We start from the raw sequence: 19875 nt of genomic DNA on the forward strand, positions 1-19875 counted from the left end.
AATCACCCGGGGGCTCCTGAAGGGGGCCCGTTTGGGGATCCTATTTTAAGAAGCACATACTCCTGAGGGTCCAAGCCAAGGCAACCTCAGAGGACACAGAGCAGAGGGCCTTCTCATCTAACAGAGCATTCTGGCCCTTCGAGAGATGAATTTTAAGATCATCTACGATTCCACATTACGACTTTGGTAGAAGCCATCCCGGAACATGGAGTCAAACATGACATTAGGTTCTTAAATTAGTCTCTTCTGGGAATTAGCACAAGTGCTTTGAATTCCTCGCTGGCTAACAGGTGGTATTAACTGACAATCTTCCAAGGGCAGCGCCTGAATTCTCACGACCACGCTGTCACCGAGGAACGGTGTTACAACTTTGTACTTGTGGAGAGAAGCGCGGAGAAGTTAATGATCGCAGAGCCGGTGAAGGGCAGAGCGGGGATCTGAGTGCAAGGTCACCCGAGGTTCTCGCCGTGGTTCTCAAGCATCTCCACAGAAAGTGCACCTCATTAGACAGATCTCAGTAAAGAGACTCTCATCAAATCTCTAAATCGAGCACTGCAAGCCTGAGGCAGCAGCTGCTGAAAGGCGGCCTGGCTGTGTGCCCGGTTCCTGCAGAGGTGACCGTCCACCTCTTTCCCACCCCAGCCTCCCTGAGAAGTAACACCCCAGCCTTGCTCCTGCCCACGTCCAAAATCCAGCAAGTTCTTCAGGGGATCCAGCAGGAAGAGGTCCTTGAATTAGGGAGCATTGTGCATACCTCTCAGTGGGGAGGGGGCCCGGATAGATACCGAGCAGCTTTGAGGCTGTCCTGTCGTCATCCTCACCTCTTAAGAGACTGTACCAAATGCGGAAATAACCAGGGGGTGTTGAGGGGGTCCCCTCATTCTCATTCTGCATCGCTGTTTGTGTCTCGCCGTTTTGCCAGAAAAGATGCACTTTTTTCCTCTAAAAACGATGATGCATTCTAAAGTGCGACTTTGCTCTCAAGCCTGAGTTAATCTTTCTTTCCAGAGGAACACAGCTCTTATCTCTAATGGAGGGGATGGAAGGACAGAGTGAATCTAAGGAAATGCGCTTTGGATGTGGCTTTTCAAGAATGCCTGCATCAGGCGAAGGGAGCCAACTTCAAAGTCCTACACTGCTTCAATGAGCTTGTAAGTGGCCTGAAAGAGTTCAAAGGAGGGCCATGAAACGTCCAGCTCCCTCCCTCCCTCGCTCACTTTCTTCCTTCTACGCACATTTATGTGTATCATACATCAGGTGCTATGTTAGCCACTGGGCTCTCGGCTTGGGGGGTTCGTCTGCTGCCCCTTTGCTAAATGGTAGTAACTTTGCGTTTGTTTTATGAAGCACATTTACTTCTCAGGGATCAGTTAAGCACAGGGCCAGGGAAGGCAAATCATGCAAAACCGTTGTGATTCTATTTCAGGTCCCCCAGCATCCGGTCCTGGGTGCCACCTGCGAATGAGGTGCCCTTACCTCTCAGCTGCTGGAAGCAGGAGGCACTGCTGTCCGGCTCCAGGGGGTGCCTCAGGACCCCGTTGCTGGGCTTGGGTCTCTCGTATTCTCTTTCGGGGAGCATGGCCTGTTCGCTCTCCAGGGCGGGGTCTGAGTGCGGGGGCAAAGACTGTGGAAACCCAAACATCCAGACGGAAGAAAAGAAGAGTAAGGCACCGCAGAGCAGAAAGCCACCCCACCAGGCTCCGATCCAGCGGGGGTCGTCCGGGGTGATGTCCAGGTTACCTGCAATCGGAAAGAGCACGGTTAGCGGGAGGGGACCTGGCGGGGCCTGGCATTTGGTGGAGGTTTGCAATCATTTCTACAGATAGGCCGAGGGCTCTGGAAACAGCCTGGGGCGGGGAAGACTGGCCCATGGGCAAAGCAGCCTATGGCTTCACAGCCGTGCTTCTGGTTTTCCTCAAGCTGAAGGCTGATGGCTTTCCCTCCTTCATTTTCTCGTCTACCCTGTGCTTGCATCAGTCTAAACAAAAACAGTGAGAAGCCAGACACCCTCTGAATTTAGGCTGGAATTGACTGACCTGGCAGAGCTGCGAAGGTCTGCTAACAAAAACACAGGGAAACAGAAACGTTTATCGCTCAAGGGTATAGTTTTCTATGTATATTCACTTGCACCCCCTACGAAGCACCTAACCTGAGATCCCATTCCACACCCCACCCCCGTCTTAAATCAGTTCAGATCACACGGGGCGGTGCAGAATGGAAATCAAGAGCCAGGATACCTGGACTGAAATCCTGCCCACTTCTCTCTGTGCGACCTCAGACCAGCAATTTGAACTCTCCATGCCTCAGCTGACTGATCTGTATAACACTGATGTTATGATGGTACTTACCCTTATCGAGTTGGGAAGATCAAATGAGCCACACCAGACACAAAGTGCTCAGGACAGCGCCTGGCACGTGCTTAAGCACTTAATCGATGTTAGCTTAATATTTATGGTGAGGGTCGTGTTTCCAAGCTGCTAGGGGATGGGTTAATTCAAACCTTGGTTGTGGCCTGTGGTTTGGGGGGCCAGTCCTCTTTTAGAAAGTACTGTGGCCAAAGTCTATGCTTTAAGGAAACAAGCATGTGGTTTGGCTCTCCTGTCTGTGACTTCTTTGATCTGCCAGCTGAAGTCAAGAAGATGTAAACCTCTTACCCCTTGGTAGATGTTTTTCCCTCTCTCTACAACTGCCTTTCGGAGCAGGGCACTCCTGCATGAGCTGCTTACAGATGTCTCTTTGATGATGATCCCGTATCCCTGGAGCATGGAAGGAAATTCTTGGAGATCTGGACCACAGCATGTGAGTTAAGAACGAATAGGGCTGCAGGCCTGGACCAGACGGATGGATGGGCTTGGCAAGAGAAATGACCACTGTCACCAGATGAGCACTGCCCCCATTTGTAAAGTGCTCTCCCTGAAGACTCTTCAGCTAACAGTAATGAAAACACCAGCCGTCATTTACTGAGGGCTTACTCTGCACTAGGCACCATGCAGAGTGCATTCTTAACTGTTCCAATCAACCCTCCCCGCAACCCTACGAGGTAGGGCCTTTTACTGTCCCTATTTCATATAGATGGAGAAATCGAGGCTTAGAAAGGCTGGGTGCCTTGTCTGCATCCACAGAGTTGAAGACTGAAACACAGGCATCCAGTCGCCAAGGGCTACACCCTTCCCCTCTTGACTGGCAGGTCTTTGTTTTGGGCTCCCTGGAGGGCCCTTAGTGGATAATTTCTGTGCTTTGTGCAATGGGTAAGACCACCAGCTCTTCTGATAGTTGGCAAGTTGGCCTTTGCAACATCGGTAGTCTCTGTCCTGGAGACCCTGACATGAGCCTAGCAGCAATAATCAGGGCACCTGAACGGGCCAGTTGCTTTTGTGCAGCTTCATGCCGGAGAGGAGTATCTACTCTATAGAGTATATACTCTAGTGGGCTTGGGGTTGAATCCCAGCGTTGCTACTTACTAGCATGTGATGCCGGGCTAGTTACTCGCCCTCCCTGACCCTTAGTTTCATCATTTGTGAAATAAAGATGATAGCCATGGACAGTGGTTTCCAGGATGAGAGGTAATGAAAAAGCGTCACCTGACACAGAGTCGGTTCTTATCTGTGGGAGCTCTTAATGTTTTACTTTTAGGGATATATTTATATAAATGGGAATTTTAAGGTACAGACTTTTTTTAAAAGGAGTATGGCATGGGAAAACACAGGATGATCTTGAAAGCATCTTTATGCAAACACGGGAAGAGAAAAGGAAGTCACACCACCTTGGGTAGCTGAGCAAGACTGTTTGCACCAATCGCTTACTGTTTTTCTTCACCTACTGCCAAGCAATGAATGAAAACAAAGGACAGGAAAAGGGAGCTACAGTATTTCCCTCCTTTGTCTTTGGGCCCCATAAATCCGGCAGATGTGAGCCAGTAGGGAGAGAGAAATCCTGGCAGTTGTTTGGGAGAACAAAATCAGTAGCACGTAGAAAGTCATATTTTAGATACGAAGTCAGTGACTGTTCTATGTGTGAGAAAACATCCCCGCGAGAGGGGCTGCGCTGGGGGAGGTGGATGTTTATGTGAATTTGGCAACTCGCTCCCTGTAGGCCTGTGCCTGTGGGTGGAAAGCTGACACGCACTCGCGATTCCTAAGACAGGGGAGGGTACCCGATCTGTGTCAGCATCAGAGCACACCTGCCGCTGGGGAAGGGGCGGGGGACGGGTCTGGAGGGAGATGCGTGGAAGGCAGGGATTTGCAGAGCCAGGAAAATCACAGTTGACTATTCTGGGAAGTACTGATTTTTCTCCCCTCCATTTCAATTATCCAGAGGACGGTGGCAGGGAAAGAAATAACAGGCTAAGAAGAAACCACTCAGCTTTGGAGTGTGCTGCCCTCAGGACTGGTCAGCCTCGTGAGTGGAGTTTCAGCCCAATTTTGGTGGCTCTTGGGAAGACAACGAATGCTTGACACCAGCCTGAGAAATGTCTTTTCTGAGGCACTTCTTTTCTCTACCCATCTCTACAATGAATAGTATTTTCAGGAGGCATCTTGGCCATTTAAGATGAATATCCACCCACCCCCCCACCCCCGGCAACTGTCATCGTTCAGCAGATATTGTTCTAGCATTACCTATGCTGAAGGGGAGTTCTCTACGTGGCCTGGCAAAGCATGTCTGCTAGACATTACCCATGTCTGCACTTGGGTCTCCTCCTCTGAGAACGAGGAGGGTTTCACCTCCCATACTGTGGAGTTAGGTGTGGCCACGCACCACAGAATTTTGCCAATGAAATGTGAGACAGGAGACACGTCTCTTCCGTGTGGAGATGTGTATGAGCTGGTGCCTGACTCCCCATGCTCGTTTTTCCTCCCTGATCACAAAGCATGTGGAATTCTCCCTAAGATGATGCCTGAGAAGCTACAATGAACAAAATGTGCCTGCTGACCTGCATCGGGTATATAACACAAGCAGGAAATAAACCTTTAGTATTTCCAAGTCACTGACATTTTGGGGGTGTTTGTTCCTGCAGCATAACTCAGCCTGCCCTGACTAGTACAAAAGGCTTAGGAAATAAAAAATCATACTCTTTAAGAAAAGTGGTCCTGGGCAGGCTTAGAATAGCAATGGTATTCTTTTAGGTCCAGGTAGGGGGCCAGGAGTGAAAATCTCTCTACTTCTCTTTGTATCTGGTTCTGGTTAGTGTCTTGATCTTAAAAAAGGACTGCAGTTTCAGCCCTTTGGCGAAGGCTGCTGTCAGGAAGATGCCCAGAACACAACTGAAGAGCACCCATGGGTCTCATTCACTTAGAATGCATCAAACTGCCAATGAAGCTAGAACCGTGGATAAAGAAAGATGTTGAGAAGGACAGAGTGGAGACAGTATCTTGGGCTGTGGGAACAGGCGAGCAAAGGCCTGGCATCCTCAGGGGACTCTGTGAGTGTCCTGGGTAAGCTCCCTCCAGCCACTTGCCTACCCCTTGGTCATTCCAGGCACTGAGGAAAAATGCTGGGAAGGGAGCAGAGGGGAGCAGGGAGAGCCACTCCCTGGGTCACCACGAGGCCGGTACAGGGTGGGTCTACCTTTGCATACGTGTCTGTAGGCTTGTTAAGATTTCTGCTTTATAAAAGCTATTGCTCTGACTCTTGCACTCTTGGAATCCAACATTTGAAGGGCCTCATGGTTTCGTTGGGTGAGTTGAGCAAGCTTTGACAGCTGTTCGTTCCCTCTGTTGAAGGTCATATAAACATACGGGCTTCGTTGAGATTTCCCTCCATTTCCAAGGACCACTACCATTGTTGGTTCAAATGAAAGAAATCCCCAGGAACGGGGTTAAACCAGTTTAAAACTAACCAACCAAGCCACCCATGAGGATACCCAAGACTGCAAGAAGAAGAGATCAAAGCAAATTGGGAACACTGACTAAGTCCCAGGCCATACTGATGTGTAAGCGATACTATGGCTCTCTGAGCAGTTTTGCTTTGTTTTCCTCAGTCCATTTACCTATTTTTCTAACCTACTTTGTAAAACTTTTGCTATGGGACTCAAGAAGTCCAAGAGTATCATTAAGTTCCAGACCTAATTAGAAACCGGAGACAGGGAGGGGGTGGGGATGGAGGGCAGCTCGGACTGTTCAGAATCCCAGCCGCTGGACTAATTAGTCCAACGTGAAGGAATCTGGCGGTGGCAGCCAGCCCCGGGCTGGCAGAGCTGGATGCTCTCTGCTTGTCGACCTTTTCTGTGAAGCCAATGGATGGACGTATCTTTCTGCAGCTGCAAACGCTGTGCAGCTGTAGCAGAGCGGGCTGGTGTGCCTTAGGACCAGTCTGTAGGGAAGTGCTGGCAGTCAGGGCATCTCAGCAAGGCCTCTGTCCATGGAAGGGGGCAGCCTTCTGGCTAAATTCCTGGAGAGGTTTCAGGGAAGTGAGCTGCCCAGTTGGGGTCAGACAGGCCTGGGCTGTGAAGTGAGTTAACCTCTCTGTTCCTCATTCCACCTAATTTTACTGTGTGTTTACTATTCCCCAGGCACTGTGTTAACTGCTTTGCATGATTAACTCATGTCATCCACACATAGACCCATGAGGAGAAATGGCCCCAGGGTCACACAGCTCATAAGGGGTGTAGTTGGGATGTGAATGGAGGTCTGGTCTGATGTTTGAACTCAGAACTCATCATCACTGCAGGAGGACACATCGTCTGTTAATGGGAATGTTCTGAGGTTCCAAAGAGGCATTCTATGTATTTAAAAAGGGGTCAATTCATGGCTGCCATTGTCGTCAGTTTGTTAAACCCATACTGTGAAGCTTGGTCAGTCCAGTGCTCAGGGGTCTACTCTGCTACCAAGCCCTTCTTCTTCCTATGTCCTGCCCTTGACTGGTGTCACCTTTACAAAGATATTCTAGAAAAGAAATTCTGCAGGCACCATCATTCCTTCCCCAGGCTGTCAGAGGAGGCATCTATCCTCCGTAAGAAGAGGGGCGAGGGAGCCACAGCGCGCTCAGACACGGATGAAAGGCAGCAGCAGCAGAAACTCTGTGTCTGAGTGCTGCCAGGGGAGCCCTCCTGGGGAGCTGCCCATGGGGTCTTGCAGCCCCATAGCTGGCCGTTCCTACAACCAACCACCTCCCCTGCAGCCCCAGCTCCACTGACACACAGATTCCAACCAGACTCCCTCACCGGCCTCTGCCTTTCCACCCTGTTTCCTCAGCCGCTGCTAGGCTGCCTGGTGAAAGGCACAGGCCCTTCTCCAACTACCCCATAACAAGGGGCTCCCAGGGACCTGCCTTGCCCACCTCACACAATTCCCAGGCCACTGCTTTTCCCAGTCCCCCGCCCAACTCTCAGCTGGAATTTCAGAAACATATGGCTGTGTGCGTGGCCCCTGTACATTCATGCTTAAGGGCACATTCCCATAGGCTGGACAGCCCGAAAGAGGGGCTCTGTCTTAGTCGGTGAGGAAAAGACAGGGAAGGGTCATCCTGAAAGAACTGAGAACCGACTACTCGAAATACAGCCCCAATCCACTCAGAGACAGAATGACAAGTTTCAGCCACAAGATTAGAAAACTGCTGGAAACTATGGAATTCTGTGACTGGCTCCTGAATAGAATAAATTATATTCTTCTGCCCTCTGCTGGTAAAGAGTGGCACCAGCCCTCCGGGGGCCTTCAGAAGGGATGCAAACAAAGAGGGTGACTCACAACACATCCTTCAGTCCCTAGAGACTCATCAGATAGGAAGTCCGCTATTAACTCATTTTGGGGGAAGGCGGCCATCAGCAGGATGCCCAGACGGAACGGAAACGCGCCCACCTGTCTCAGGTATGGGAGGCTTCAAACTGCCAATGAGTCTAGAACCATAGATGACACTGCCTCAAAGGGTTAGGACAGATGTTGAGCAGAATGGCTGGGGACGGCACTCCAGACTGAGGGGACAGCCTGAGCAAAGGAATGGCGTACTGAGGGGGATGCGAGTGGATGGGCTAAGCCCCCTCCAGCCACCTGTCTACCTCTTGGCCATTCTAGTCACTGAGAAAAAGATCTTGTTTCATTCCCAAGAGGAATCTTGGCGAAGGGGGGTCTCCACATGCTTGCTCGGAGACCTGGGTTTTATATAGATACACCCCTTGGATTGGGTACATCCCTTTCCTTCTCTAGGCATCAGTTTCCTTATCTACATAACGCAAGAGTTGGAAGAGAATGATGTCTGAGGTTCTTTCCGGCTCAGGGATTCTGGTATTCCACAAGCTTTGATTCAAGGGGGCCCTGATAATACACTGAGGGCAGGACAGGCTGCCTGGACACTTGCCTTCTCCCCGCAGGCAGCCTTCCCCATGCACTGGGAGGGTGGCCCCTTTCCTCCCCTCCTTCGCTACTCCTGTCCTGTACTGCCTTTGGTGCAGTGGCGGAAGCTGGCTTTCTGTCCGTAGAAGCAAGACAGCAGCTGACTGTCACCATGGGTTGTTTCTCTGACCAAGCCACCAGTCATCCCACTCGCTATGAATAGGGTTCAAAGGGCCAACCAAGGGCTACAAAATAGCGGCATTCAATCACCTCCTGAACAGACCCAGCACTTTAAAAAGAACAAACAAATAAGGCTGCATTTGACTTTTCTCCCCCGTTTGGAAATTTGTAACATCATTACCTACAAGTAAATATATCACTGGGATTAATGGAGTGAATCACAAAGTGACTTGATTGGATTTAAAACCAGATTATGTCTTTGAGGTGAATTAGTAAATTTAGCCCTGTCGGGAGATGATGAATTGAGAACCAGGGGACTGAGAGTTCTTATTGATCCTGGGAATAGATCAGGATGAGACAGAGAAGCTGGAAAGGCTTCCTGCACTGTTTTCAGAGAGAAAGGAAACATGGCTTCTCAACTCGCTAAGCTGCATAGGAACACAGCGTCCTCTTTCGGGCACGCAGTTGAGTCGTGACCACATACGGTGGGCAGTGCCCGAGACGGCCTCCAATGATCCCCACCCCTGGAATTCACGTCCTTGTGAAATGATCCCTTCTTCCAAGTGTAGACAGAAACAAGTGGCTTGCTTCTAACACACAAAACGCAGCAGAAGCAATGAGGTGTCACTTCTGAGACTAGGTTATAAAAAGACTGCGGCTTTGTCTCAGGTGCTCTTACCCTTTCTTGGGTTGTTTGCTCCAGGGAGGCCATGCCGAGGTTAGCCCTGTACAGAGATCCGTGGGAGCCAGCCTGAGAGCCCATCTGCCAAGGACTGCCAACAGCCGTGGGGTGAGTTTGGAAGTGGAGCCCCTCCAGGTGGGCTTTCAGATGATTTGAGACCAGCTCAACACCTTGACTGCAGCCTCATGAGAGACCCTGAGTCAGAACCATCCAGCTAAGCTGCTCCTGGGTTCCAGACCCAGAGAAATAAACTGTGAGATAATACCTATTGTTTAAAGTCACGAAGTTTGGGGTAATTTGTCACAAAGCAACAGATTAATACACCAGGCGGCTTGCTGTGGTCATTGAAATGTAAGTAGAAACAATGCGTGTCATTTCTGAACAGGAGCTGGTTTGCTGCCTCGGCGACTGGGCAGGCAGAAGTCAGATGAAACTTCTGTGAGCCTGGGTCCTGGAGGGACTACAATAGGCAAGTCTCACCCTCCACCCGCCAAATACCACCAACCTGCACTGGATATGCAGTACGGCTGAGAAATAAACTTTGGCTGCATAAAATCACTTTGATTTGGGAATGGTCTGTTACCACTGCATAGCCTAGCGCATCTCAACTAGCACGCTGTTCAATCCAAGTGTGCTAGGGATGGGGGCGCCCAGAGCAGGCTGAGAAATACACTTGCTCTTCCTGCTGAGAACACAAGACATGTCGCTTAAAATGGGTTTGAGGTATATATTTCCTTATAAAGCCCACCATGACAGTGTCTTACAGAAACAATTTTCAAATATTCTGTCTCCTTGACCCCACGTGTACATTTGCACTTGAACACGTGCTCCAACTTTTAGTTTAAGAGATAGGGTCCTCATATGGGTTCGCGGACTAACATTCAACGAGCATGTGTGTATGCCAGGCATTTCCACATCTGTCCCCTCATTTATCTTACAAAAGCCCTGCAAGGCAGATATAAGTTTTGTTATCCTGAGTTTACAGATGAGGAAAATTCAGATTTGAGGAGTGAAATCAACCCCAGGGGGTTATTCAGTCTCTAGGTAGACACGAGCAGAACACATGCTTCAAGCCAGACCCTCTGAACCAAATTCATGACCCAATCTTTCCTCTAATCTCAAGGGGGCCACCAGCTAGGGAAGTGGATGCATTAAGGCTGCTGCTTAGTAGGAAGGTTTTAGAACCCAGAGGCTGGGGCTCCTTTATGATGGAGGAAGGGCTTGTGGGTGGCGCTTGGAAATTGAGATAAATTCCTTACTTGTGTCAATGAAGACTGCATCCACATAGATTTTGGTACAGAAAGAGCCCAGGATAAATCCACAGGCTGGTCCAAACACCAGCATCGTGAACAGGATTCCTGAAAGAAGAAGATGAAACCAAGATTAGATTAAAAGCAGAAGCCATTCATTGAGCAAAATTGCCAAAGCTCAAGAAAACTGTTTTACATTGATCAGATGAGAGGTCTGATTAGACAAACGACATTAGAGGAATTAGTCTAAAAATCCAAGAGGGGAAAGCTAGTATTTCCAATTTTTGGAAACTCTATTGAAGCACTGTCATGCAGGAATTCTACAGTTTCAATAGTTTGCTTTGAAATATTTGTGGGCTCCAAGTGCACTTACTTTTAGAGGACTCCACCCGATATCATACCAAACCTATTAAAATACGTCCATGTCTATAATGAAATATTTTTTCTGCCATAAACATTTTTGGAAGGATTTTTATAATTTTGCTTTCGCATTTATTTGGCTTTATGTAATTCAGTTAATTTACGGTTGGCGAAGATTTCTCAGCGCTCATTGTGCAAACTCAGGAATTCTTGTGAAGTGAGAAAAGTTGAAGCCACAAATTATTCTCAAACGTAATTAAATGTTTACAGGCATTAAATTTAGCAAACAACAAAGCTGACATAATGGTATGCTTTGAGCACATTTAATTAAACATTTTATTAATTTCAGTTTTGCAGTCCCCCACCCCCCGCCCCCATATTTTTTGAATTTCTCTCTGTTGTTGTAACAGCTGTTCAGGCCTCAGGCTCTTCTGTAGGACTTGAGAAGGTGGTACTAGGTACGTGATTAAGTAACATATCTGATGGATATAGTATCTGGAATTTTGCACAAACCTTTTGATCGTTCTGGAAAAGCACTGAGCCCAAACTAAAAACTCACAGGCTGTCTCTATTTAACTAAATTTCAGCTTGAGCACTGATAACTCACAAGGCCCTGGGAATAAAAAATAAGACTAAAGAAGTGGCTTTTTCTTAGGAAGCTGGCTGCCTGTGGGGACAATCAGTACATGGGTCAATTCAACCCAAGCAGACAGCCTGGAGGGTGGGTGCTAACAGGTCCATGTGGGCACATGAGGAACAAGGTAGGAAATGGATTCAACCAGAGAGAAGCTGAGCTCAGTGGAGGATAATTCTGGTCTGTTCGCAGGGTAGACTAACTCAGCCTGAAATCTCCCAGTGATGTCATCATGGAACCGCTCAAATATTCATCCACTCAGTCAATACTTATTGAGTTCCTTCTATGTGCCAAGAAGTCTTCTCAGGGATGGGGACTCAGCATTGAAGTAAAGAGTCAACAATCCAGGCCTTCCTGGAGCTCACTGACTTGGAGGGGAAACTATAGACACCTTAACTGTTTTTTAGATACCTGGCAGAGGAGCCACGTCTTCCTCATTTACAGACAAGAACCCAGAACCCCAAAGCAATCACTTAAAGATGGCTTATAAGGAATGTTGTTTAATGAAGGACAGGATGAAAAGAGGATGGTTTCTATCACAGGAATGGGGCTGAATCCACCCCCAGTGAAATCCTACTCTGATATGGAGCAATCTAGAAGCTCAAGGGCCTCAAAATAGCTGCTCCTGCACCCAGCTGATGACCTCTGGTCTCACAGTTATTCCTGTTTATAGGAATCTGGAGAGGAGCAGAATCCACTTTATTAAAACACTGGCTCTGGTTTGTCACAACTTAGGTTGAGATAACCGACCAGAGAAAATTGAGAAAGGTGGGGTGTTTTTGGAAAAGTCTAGAACGTGGTGATCTTTCAAGTATGGGCTAGAATTAGGAGGACTGGCCTTAGCTGGGCAGAGTTAGGGAGCAGAGCTTGTCTTGGCTTCGGTTCTCTTTGGTAGATGGGGGAAAGCGAAGCAGGAAGTGATGCTGAGAAAGACACAGGGGCAGGGGTGTGGACAGGGGGTGCCCAAGGCAAGAGCTGTACCTGAGGTAGACTGAAGGGCTTTCTGCTTCAGGACAAAATCATGAAGCCAGCTCTATCCTTCTGTCCAGGCTGCAGTCTAAGGGGAGCCACTGGTCAGCCACTGGCACTCTAAAGATGCCTCAGCAAGTAAACTAACTACTCAGGCTGTCCCAAAAGAAAGGGGCACGGAGATAGAACACAATTCTCTTGCCAGGGGTGCTGCAACTACTCTTCTGACGCCCCTTCCATAGTCCTAGCCATCACTCTGACCCCCAGCAGTGCCCCCATGATAACATGCCTCCTTTCATGCAAATTAAATACCCCCCCAATCAGTGTAATAATCACTGCTCCATCCCCTACAGATTGAACAATGAAAATGATAATTAATACTGAATAGGTCAAAGGACCAAGCTTTTAGTATCATTGGAAAGAAACAACCAATGAGCTTTAAAGCTTGTGTTGGGACTTAACCACTGGTGGCACAGTGGTTAAGAATCTGCCTGCCAGTGCAGGGAACAAGGGTTCGATCTCTGGTCCGGGAAGATCCCACATGCCGCGGAGCAACTAAGCTTGTGCGCCACAACTACCGAGCCTGCCCTCTAGAGCCCACACGCCACAACTACTGAGCCCGCATGCTGCAACTACTGAAGCCCGCATGCCTAGAGCCCGTGCTCTGCAACAAGAGAAGCAACCGCAATGAGAAGCCAGCGTGCCTCAACGAAGAGTAGCCCCTGCTCGCCACAACTAGAGAAAGCCCGCGCACAGCAATGAAGACCCAATGCAGCCAAAAATAAAATTAAAAAAAAAAAAAGCTTGTGTTAAGTGTTCTGTTACCCCTCCCCCACATGGGGGCAGTGGAGAGTGTGGGAGTGTGGACCAGCCAGCGTCATGGGACAGCTGGAGACTCCAGGCCCTGGGTGTCCTGCCCTTGTGCAAGTTATGACACAAAAGGACGGGCATCCCTCAAGCTCAGCTGCCCACAAGAGCCCCACCAGGCCCAGACAGGCCAGCCATCCGTTCTGGCAGCTCAGATGGGCAGAGGCCACTGCAGAGAAACTACGTGCCAAGGTGGTCTCTCCATCTGGTTCCTTTAAGACAGGGCATGGGTCACCAAAACGCTGGATGGTGGCTTTCCATTTGAACAGGACACAATTCTCCCCCAAAGAAACCTGGTAGGACCCCATTCAAAAAACCAAAGAAGGATGTAGGGGGACTTCCCTGGTGGTCTAGTGGTTAGGATTCGGTGCTTTCACTGCCGTGGCCCGGGTTCAATCCCTGGTCAGGGAACTGAGATCCTGCAAGCTTCGTGGCCAAAAGGAAAGAAAAGAAAAGAAAGAAAAAAAGACATAGGATGCGTATTTTTGTGTGAAGGGCATTGTTTCCCCTCAGTTGAAGTAACGGAATATTTTTAAAGTAGCTCCTCCTCGGAGAGATGCCAAGTAAACCTCTAGCAGCAATGGGTTCTCGAATATTTTCCAAGGGACAATCCAGTAGTGGGGATGGGATGGGGTGGGGTGGGAGGCTCATGCATCAGGAAGCACCCTTTTTCACTTCAGAAATATCTTAGGATAACAGCTCAAATCAAGCAGCATTGGTGAGCACAGCCCTGGGTCTTTACAGGATGCTGTTCCCCTGACAGCACACAAGGCAGGCTGTGATCTTACAGAAAGGTACTTCTGAATTTGCTTCCTTGCTCTCTTTTCGATTCATCCCACCAGGCTGTGATTTTGTTCTTGTTTAGCAAACCCCCCTCAAAAATGTTCTGCCTAAATAGACAAGAAACAGATGGTCCGGCCCTAAAATCCAGAATCCTTGCGTTGAATGGTGAGCGCCTCCAGGTCCAGGAGAGAAGGTTCTTCAGCGGCCCAGTGCTGCCCCCTGCTGTCTGTCAGATTGTGTACACGGGAGGCGAGCCCAGGACGCAGAGATCAGAGAGAGAAGGGCTCCTCCTGTGATGCTACCCTGATCCTGGTGCTTTACAAGCATAATCTGCTGTAATTCTTTCAATGGCCCTGACGGGGAGTCTACTGAGCCCATTTCACAGCAGAAGGAAAGGTTTAGTGCCTCACTTCCCAACAGCGAGTCAGAAAGCAGCACAGCGGGCTCTGAAGCCAGGTTTCTCTCATCCCCTTAGGGGAAAAGCATCCTTCAAGCAGGTCCGGAGAGAGTATGGGCCATTTGGGCTTAAATCCCAGCTCCACCACTTCCCAGCTCTGGGAACCTTGGGAAAGGTCTATTTAACTTCCTTGTGCCTCAGCTTTCTCATCTGTAAAATGGGAATGATATTAGGTCTATTCCACGGGACTATAGGGAGGATTTAATGACCTCTCATTTGTAAAGCTCTTAGAACAGAGTCTGGCACCCAGAAAGAGCCATGGAGTGTTTGTTAAATGGATGACACCTGTGTCTCTTCTGCTACAATGAAGGCCAGCACACCTGGGTTCCTGGTCCTCCTCTCTCCAAAGTGTGCTTCACCACCCCCCCCCCCCGCCATGCCTCATTTCCTAAAGCCACCATCATGGGAGAGGGGCTGATGCTGGGAGCAGGTCAAGCCCCAGAGAGGGTTCCTCGTGGGAAGCAGCCGCAATCCCAAGCAACAGAAGGGTCCAGACGGACTGGCCATCCAGAGTTCAGAGTTCACCCCCTTGCTCTGACTGCCCACCTGCCAAGCACATTCTGATGCTAACCTGGTTTCCCAGGGATGTGAGGACTGAACCAAGGGAGAGGGAATGGCATGACCCCCATGGTGATCTAACTATGGCGTCCTGGTTTGAACACAGGCCTTCTGTTAGGTTAGTGTAAATCTGCAGTTCCCAAACTGTGTGTCGAGTCACCTTGGGGTACCACAGTGAACTCACAGGGGTACAGCAAAATGTTTTAAGTGTTTGAGGGAAACCCAGTGATGGCTAACATCTGTCAGATGCTACTCATACAACTACTCACAACTGCTCACTCTAGGTGGCTGATGGTTTCAGCACTGGATCAAGCAACATTCCTTTCAAATACATCCTGTCTTTGTGAACTGAGTTTTCAGTACCTGCTGTGATAAAAAGCAAACGTGGTGTGGAAATCAATGCAGAACACAGGAAATGAAGGTGGTGGAGTCCAATCTGATTCCAAGGTTTGAGAATCTGTGTAGTCCACAGCAGGGACACGCAACCCATTAGTAAGTAATCATGCATATTTAAAAATAAAATAGAAATACTTTTTTCTTTCAATTTATGTGTGTTATTTTTTTCAAACGTGTATTAAGTAATTTGAACCTAACTGCTTGATAAACACAATTGCTGGGTATATCCTGCAGACTCAGGGCTCTGTGAAAAATAAGACACTAAGGGTACAATGAACCCAGAAAGTTTGGGAACCTCTGGTGTAAATCTGCCGCCCATGTTATACAATCTTCCTACTTAGCACCAGCCATCTCTGGACGCAGGGGAAGGACAGAGGAACTGGACAAGGATTTTGCCCTCAAGAAGCTTGCTGTCTTATTGGAGAGACCTCCAACCATTCTCCATCATTCAAAATATATAATGGCACCTATACGTACCAGGCTCTGTGCAAGAAGCTGAGATACGGCTGTGGACAAAACAGACAAAATCCCTGCTTTTTTGTGGAGTTGGTATTTGGGAAGAAGAAAGGCCATAAACAAATCAACCTACCATATGATGCCAGCACCAAAGAGGACAGTGCATGATGGAGTGGGGCTAGAGAAAGACTTCCCACTGTACCGTGTGCTGTAAAGAACACACACAGCAATGCACTACACGCGCTATCAAGCTGGGGTGAGTACACTCACAGGCTAAGGGTTCCACTGTATAGGACGTTAAATAATGGTCCCCAAAGATGTCCATGTCCTAATCCCCAGAACCTGTGTCTGTTACTGTAACTGACCAAAGAGAACGAAGGCTACAGATGGAATGAAGGTCACTAATCAATTGACTTTAAAATAAAGAGATTATGCTGATTATCCTCGTGGGCCAATGTAATCTTGAAGGACCTGTAGATGTAGGAGGAGGAGGAATACAACTCAGAGTCAGAGAAGGAGATGAGACCACAGAACCAGAGCGATGGCATCATGAGAAAGCCTTGACTAGTCGCTGCTGGCTTTAAAGACGGAGGACAGGGCCTTGAGGCCAAGAATGTGGGTGGCCTCTAGGAGCTGGGAAAAGCAAGAAAGTGGATTCTCCCCTCCAGAAAGGATCCTCCAGAAGGAAGGCAGCCCTGCTGGCACCTGGATTTTTAGCTCAGGGAGACCCATTATGGACTTCTGACCTCCACAATATAAGATAATACATTTATATTATCTTAAGCCACTAAATTTGCGGTAACATATTACAGCGGGGATAGGAAACCAATACAATTGTTAAGCAAATTTGAGGACAATCTCAGATCTTATACCTGCTACATGTGAACATGTGAATCTCTAAGAACAGGATGATGCATGAAGCTGCTTGTTAATTATTTGACCATGGGACATTTTTTTTGTGGGTCATTTTTCAGACCTGGCATTGACTGGGGCTCAGTCCCAGACATGCTGGAGGAGACTTGAAGCCCTATGAGGCAGAGATGGTGCCTTATTCTTCTTTCTGTCCCTAGTTTGGCCCAGGACAGTTAGCTGACAATCCGCTGAAAGGGCGTGTGAATGAGAATACTAGTTACAGCAGTGACACAAAATGGGGAGGGAGAAACTCTTCTCGGCCATGGTCTGCCCAAGTTCAGCCAGCTGGGGAGGGGCAGAGCTGGGACTCAGCCCCCGCCTGCTCTTTCCCTGGCCAGTGTTCTCTGCATGTGTCTCTCTCAGCACTGGGAATGTGCCTCCTTCTAGATGCAATGTGTCAAGGGGACTGACATGACAGCCTCTAGAAAGGGATCAGGTCAGACACATAGAACCAGAAGAACTGGGAAAATCCAAATGGAGACTTCTATGTATTTGGAATTTCCTGGCCGAGGAAGAATTAATCAACTTTATTATTATTACTGATATATGAAAATGAATAAAAATACTAAAGAACATCTTTTGTGTATCTGTAGAATGTGACACACTGATTCTAAATTGTTCATAGAAACGCCGAGGGCCAAGACCAGCCTGGATACCTTGGAAGAAGAAGAAGAATTGTCAAGACATACCCTACTGGACTTCTTTTAAAGCTGTAATGATGAAGACAGTGTGTTTCTGGCACAAGAAACAGCAAACGTACAAGTAAAGCAGAAGAGAAAGCCCAGAAACAGAGCCATACTTGCGTGGACGCCTGATTTATGACAAAGTGTGCCTACAAAGTGGTGGGGGAAAGGATGCATTTTTCCATGAATGGTGCTAGGACAACTTGAAATTATAGGAAAAAAAATGGCTGCACAACACATGTAAAAATCAATTCCAGGCATATCAGAGACCGGTGTGAAAAGCAAAACAATAAAGCTTCTAGAAGATAATAGACAAAAGTACTGTCACAATGTTGGGGGCAGGGAGAGATTTTTTAAACCAAACAAAGAAAGCATGAAGCATTAAAAGAAGAGCTTGACAAATTGGTCTACATTAAAATTAAGAAGGTCATTCCTTAGATTCATCAAAAGAGCCCAATAGGAAAGCAAAGATGTGGGAAAATATACATGTAACATACATCCTTAAAAACACACATACAAGAATCAGAGGGCTCATATCGAGACTATATAAAAACTACTGGGCTTCCCTGGTGGCACAGTGGTTGAGAATCTGCCTGTTAATGCAGGGGACATGGGTTTGAGCACTGGCCTGGGAAGATCCCACATGCCTCGGAGCAACTAGGCCCGTGAGCCACAACTACTGAGCCTGCGTGTCTGGAGCCTGTGCTCCGCAACAAGAGAGGCCACGATAGTGAGAGGCCCGCGCACCGCGATGAAGAGTGGCCCCCGCTTGCCACAACTAGAGAAAGCCCTCGCACAGAAACGAAGACCCAACACAGCCAAAAATAAATAAATAAATAAATAAATAAATTTTTAAAAACTACTATAAGTCAATGAGAAAAAGACAAACCAGTGGAAAGGGGGCAGAAACCCTAACAGATACTTCACAAAAGAGGAGGTTCAAAGGAACAGTGGAATGGGACAAGATGCTCAAACTCATTAGAATTCAGGGACATGTAAATTACAAGCCCAGTGAAATGTCATTAGATTTTTAGCTGATTGAAGAGCTTGACAATACCCAGTGTTGGCAAGGACGTAGGGAATCTGGACTCTTGCATACTGCTGGTAGGAGCGTAAATTACACAACCACTCTGGCAAAACTTTGGCAGTGTCTGTAAAACCAAAGAGGAACTCACCCAATGACCCACAATCCTAATTCCTAGGTAAATACTCTACAGAAAGTCTGAAACCCACTGGGAGACACATCCAGGAATGCTCATCCCAATCCTGTAAGATCCTCAAACTGGAAACAACCCAAATGCCCATCAACAGAACAACAGAGAAACAAACTGTGACACCTTCATGCATTGGAATTACTATACAGCAGAGAAAACAAATCATCAATAATGTGGATTAATCTTAAATGATGTAATTCCAAAAGAACACAGACAGGCAAGAATACATACTGGTGTGATTCCACTTACGCAGAATTGAAAGCGGCAAAATTAAACCATGTAGTGATATATAACTAGGTAGTCAAGCTATAAAGAAAAATAGGGACATGAATAGCAGAGAAGTCAGGGTTGTGGTCACTGCTGCCCATGAGGGCGGGAGGGGTTACAATGAAGGAGGCACGGGTTGGGTGGAGGGTTCTCAGGTGCTGGTTTTGTATTTGGTCTATTTACAGGCTACGTGGGTGTTTGTTTTGCAACAATTTGTTAAGCTGGAATATGCTTTCTGCACAAACACATGATTATCACATTTTCACATATACATACATGTGTGATATAAGTGCCTATAGAAAAATGGCTATTGGCTATTTATCGAGTGCTTATTGTATGGTTCCAGAGACTAGACTATGTGGTTTATGCACGTTATTTCATGATTCCTTCTAACAATGCGATGAGGTGGGTACTGTCACGCCAGCTGCATCCCAGAAGGAACTGAGGCTCTCGGAGGTTAAGCAACTTGCTCCAGGGCCCCTGGTTCTAGGGGGCAGCTGACCCCTGATGCCCCCTGCAGGACTGGGTCTCCAGTGAGCTCAAGCACAAATAAGCAAAGTTAAAGAATAACAACCAAACCCAACCCCAAACCCCGCCGCTCACAGGGAGCCACCTGCTTCTCACACCTTGCACCACAACGAGGATGTGGATAGAAACCATCTGGCTTCAGAGGTGGGTGTGGTGAGTGGGGTTAACGGTGGGTTCTAGAGCCAGGCTGGGTGTGAATCCTGGTGCTGCCACTTAATTGCTGGCAGCCCTGGGCAAGTCCCTCACCTCTGTTAGTTTCCACATCTGAAAAGGGGAGATGCTAATAAGATGTATTTCATAGCGCTGGTAGGGAGGGATAAATGAAAGCAGATGTAAGGGCCCAGCGTGACCCCTGGTCCAGATGAAGTACTTCATAGATGTTTGTTTCCACTGATGCTCCTTGGCTTTGCTGGGT

General features: G+C 48.0%; 1 protein-coding gene and 1 long non-coding RNA gene across 3 annotated transcripts in view; one reads left to right on the top strand and one right to left on the bottom strand.

Moving 5' to 3' along the window:
• The window catches only part of LOC309654686, a 1153334-nt gene that overhangs the window by 680867 nt on the left and 452592 nt on the right, over positions 1–19875 (top strand). The window lies entirely within an intron of this gene.
• The window catches only part of SLCO3A1 (solute carrier organic anion transporter family member 3A1), a 320904-nt gene that overhangs the window by 58949 nt on the left and 242080 nt on the right, over positions 1–19875 (bottom strand). For both annotated transcript variants that reach the window (XM_082449080.1, XM_082449079.1), the window contains exons 3-4: positions 10386–10484; positions 1477–1740 (exon numbers count right to left, since the gene is read on the bottom strand). In XM_082449080.1, the coding sequence (XP_082305206.1) occupies positions 1477–1740; positions 10386–10484 (363 nt within the window). The remainder of the gene's footprint in view (positions 1–1476; positions 1741–10385; positions 10485–19875) is intronic.

The sequence above is a fragment of the Balaenoptera physalus genome, assembly GCF_965194825.1.
Source record: "Balaenoptera physalus genome assembly, chromosome: 2".
NCBI lineage: Eukaryota > Metazoa > Chordata > Mammalia > Artiodactyla > Balaenopteridae > Balaenoptera > Balaenoptera physalus.